This window comes from Lipotes vexillifer, unplaced genomic scaffold, assembly GCF_000442215.2.
Source record: "Lipotes vexillifer unplaced genomic scaffold, Lipotes_vexillifer_v1.1 scaffold426, whole genome shotgun sequence".
Taxonomy (NCBI): domain Eukaryota; kingdom Metazoa; phylum Chordata; class Mammalia; order Artiodactyla; family Lipotidae; genus Lipotes; species Lipotes vexillifer.
This window is the reverse complement of record NW_006779491.1, coordinates 1,865,109-1,866,857: the sequence shown is the minus strand read 5'-3', so window position 1 is coordinate 1,866,857 and position 1,749 is coordinate 1,865,109. Positions and strand designations below refer to the sequence as shown.

The 1,749-nt window shown below is 45.3% G+C and overlaps 1 protein-coding gene across 2 annotated transcripts in view; it reads left to right on the top strand.

Annotated features, from left to right (window-relative positions):
* Window positions 1-1,749, top strand: part of ITGAL (integrin subunit alpha L) — a 45,505-nt gene that overhangs the window by 22,339 nt on the left and 21,417 nt on the right. For both annotated transcript variants that reach the window (XM_007452729.1, XM_007452728.1), the window contains exon 17: window positions 1-65. This exon is cut by the window's left edge and continues 87 nt beyond it. In XM_007452729.1, coding sequence (XP_007452791.1) covers window positions 1-65 — 65 coding nt within the window. The remainder of the gene's footprint in view (window positions 66-1,749) is intronic.

Here is a 1,749-nt window from a genome sequence, read left to right as displayed (position 1 = left end):
AGCTCAGCAGGAACACAGCTGTCACCTCAGTCAAGTCCTGCACTGGGTTCTGGTTCCACTTCCCGGTAAGGAGCCAGCAAGGCTGCTCAGGGGAGGGAAGGGGCGGATGAGCTGACCGCAGCGGGAGGCAGCCCCAGTGCCAGGCTCGGCTCCATTGCTGTCCAGCACAGGTCACAGGTGACCTTGATCTCCTGGTCCTACCGTTTCCTCTTCTGTATCACAGTAGTAACAATACCTTCAGCATATTTTCTTCTAGTCCTTAATCCACATCCATAGGCATTTTAAACATGATTACAATTATAAAGTACTTACCATTTGTTCCCTACTTTTTTCACACATCATATATTAATGCTGCAGCTCAGCTTTCAGATTATTTTTAATGGCCACAGAATATTCGGTCCTATGGAATATTCAGGCACGGTGGTGTGTCACTATTTGCCAGGTACGCGTGGTCATTTATTATTATTATTATTATTATTTAAATATTTATTTATTTGGCTGCACCAGGTCTTAGTTGCGGCACTCGGTATCTTCGTTTGCTGTGTGGGTGTTTTATTATTAACATCCATCCCAGGGCTTCCCTGGTGGCGCGGTGGTTAAGAACCCACCTGCCAATGCAGGGGACATGGGTTCGAGTCCTGGTCCAGGAAGATCCCACATGCCGCAGAGCAACTAAGCCCGTGTGCCACAACTACTGAGCCCGAGTGCCACAACTACTGAAGCCCGAGCGCCTAGAGCCTATGCTCCGCAACAAGAGAAGCCACTGCAATGAGAAGCCTGAGCACCGCACAAAGAGTAGCCCCCCGCTCACCACAGCTAGAGAAAGCCTGCATGCAGCCACGAGGACCCAACGCAGCCAGAAATAAATAAATAAATGTATTTTTTAAAAATCCATCCCAGAAAGAATTTTTTTAAGTTCTTGTTAGTTTAGATAACTGCCAAGATACCCAAATTCCGTTTGCTTATACCTGTTCTGTATGAAATAAGATTGATATTAAATTTTATTCTGGCCTCAAATATTTCATAGGAGACTGAATATGTGATTGGTATACTCAGTATAATATTTTGAAATTTGTTTTCAAGTTTTTATTATGGGAAATTTCAGACATACAAAAGTAGAGTTTAATGAACCGCCAAACAGCCATCACCCATTTTCAACAATTATCAGCTCACGATCTCATTTCGTTCAGGGCCTCTCTGCCTCCTCACACCCGTAACCCACATTACAAGATTTGGAAATTTTAAACATAAATTTGCCAGAGAAGAGGCACTGTGACATGATGGAAAGACTTTAGACTTGGGAGTTGGACAGGTCTGGGTTCACTTCCCAGTTCTAGTCCTTAGGAAAATTGTGTCAACTTTTTACACCTCACTTTCCTCGTCTCTAACGTGGGGATAATAATGCCTACCTCTTCGAATTGGGGGAAACTTTAGGTGAGGACAAAAAGTGCTCCAAAGTGAGCGTCTCCAAAGTGTCAGACACTGGTAATAACATAAAAGACGGAGACCCACCCCTGTTGTCAAGGCACTGGGATATTCTACTTATTCTGGAGTATTCTTTTCTTGTGCAAACTTTGATAATGGTTGCCTAGAGGAGTTTGACAAAGATTCAGGGACTTCTGTTAGGATTCAGTGGGGAAAAGTGCCGTGGTTGGGCTTCCCTGGTGGCGCAGTGGTTGAGAGTCCGCCTGCCGATGCAGGACACACGGGTTCGTGTCCCGGTCTGGGAAGATCCCACATGCCGCGGAG